Source organism: Plasmodium vivax, genomic scaffold (genome assembly GCF_000002415.2).
Source record: "Plasmodium vivax scf_7174 genomic scaffold, whole genome shotgun sequence".
NCBI classification, from domain to species: domain Eukaryota; phylum Apicomplexa; class Aconoidasida; order Haemosporida; family Plasmodiidae; genus Plasmodium; species Plasmodium vivax.
In genome coordinates this window covers 1-812 of record NW_001849943.1, presented here as the reverse complement: position 1 = coordinate 812, position 812 = coordinate 1, and the positions used below count along the sequence as shown (strand labels likewise).

The 812-nt window shown below is 23.7% G+C and overlaps 1 protein-coding gene across 1 annotated transcript; it reads left to right on the top strand.

Moving 5' to 3' along the window:
• PVX_244295 (cytochrome c oxidase subunit III, truncated, putative) lies at positions 1 to 707 on the top strand (the record flags this gene model as incomplete). Its single annotated transcript, XM_001612275.1, has 1 exon — positions 1 to 707. A coding segment is annotated over one exon (707 nt), but the record flags the coding sequence as incomplete, so codon positions are not given.
• Positions 708 to 812: the final 105 nt, after the last annotated feature.

Here is an 812-nt window from a genome sequence, read left to right as displayed (position 1 = left end):
ATAATATTAAAGCACATTTAGTATCTTATCCTTCATTAACATCATTATATGGAACATCTTTAAAATATTTTTCTGTGGGTATCTTATTTACATTCAATCCTATTATTTTTATAATATTTGTATATTCTATTAGAGAAAGTTTTTATTCTATATTTTCATCATTAGTATCAGGAATGTTATCTATAATTATATCTGAAGCAATATTATTTATTACATATTTTTGGGGTATTTTACATTTTAGTTTATCTCCATATCCATTATATAATGAAGGAATTATTTTAACATCATCAAGAATGTTAATTCTAACTATTACATTTATTTTAGCAAGTGCATCATGTATGACAGCATGTTTACAATTTCTAATAGAAAAAGGAATGAGTTTAGAAATTTCTAGTATTGTATTTATAATATACTTACTTGGAGAATGTTTTGCATCACTTCAAACAACTGAATACTTACATTTAGGATATTGTATAAATGATGCTATATCTGGTACATTATTTTATTGTGTTACAGGTTTACATTTTTCACATGTTATAGTTGGTTTATTATTATTATTAATATATTTTATAAGAATAGTTGAAATGTATGATACTAATAGTGAATGGTCATATTCATTATATGGTATATCTTATATTGTATTACCTCATACTGATCAAATTACAATATTATACTGGCATTTTGKTGAAATGYATGGGTTATTATAGAGTTCTTTTTCTATTCAGAATAATGAATATATGTATATGTCCTGGGTTCACTATAGTATCTAGTATAGACAATAATAATGGTGGTAAAAGCTAGAGTACGTAAGG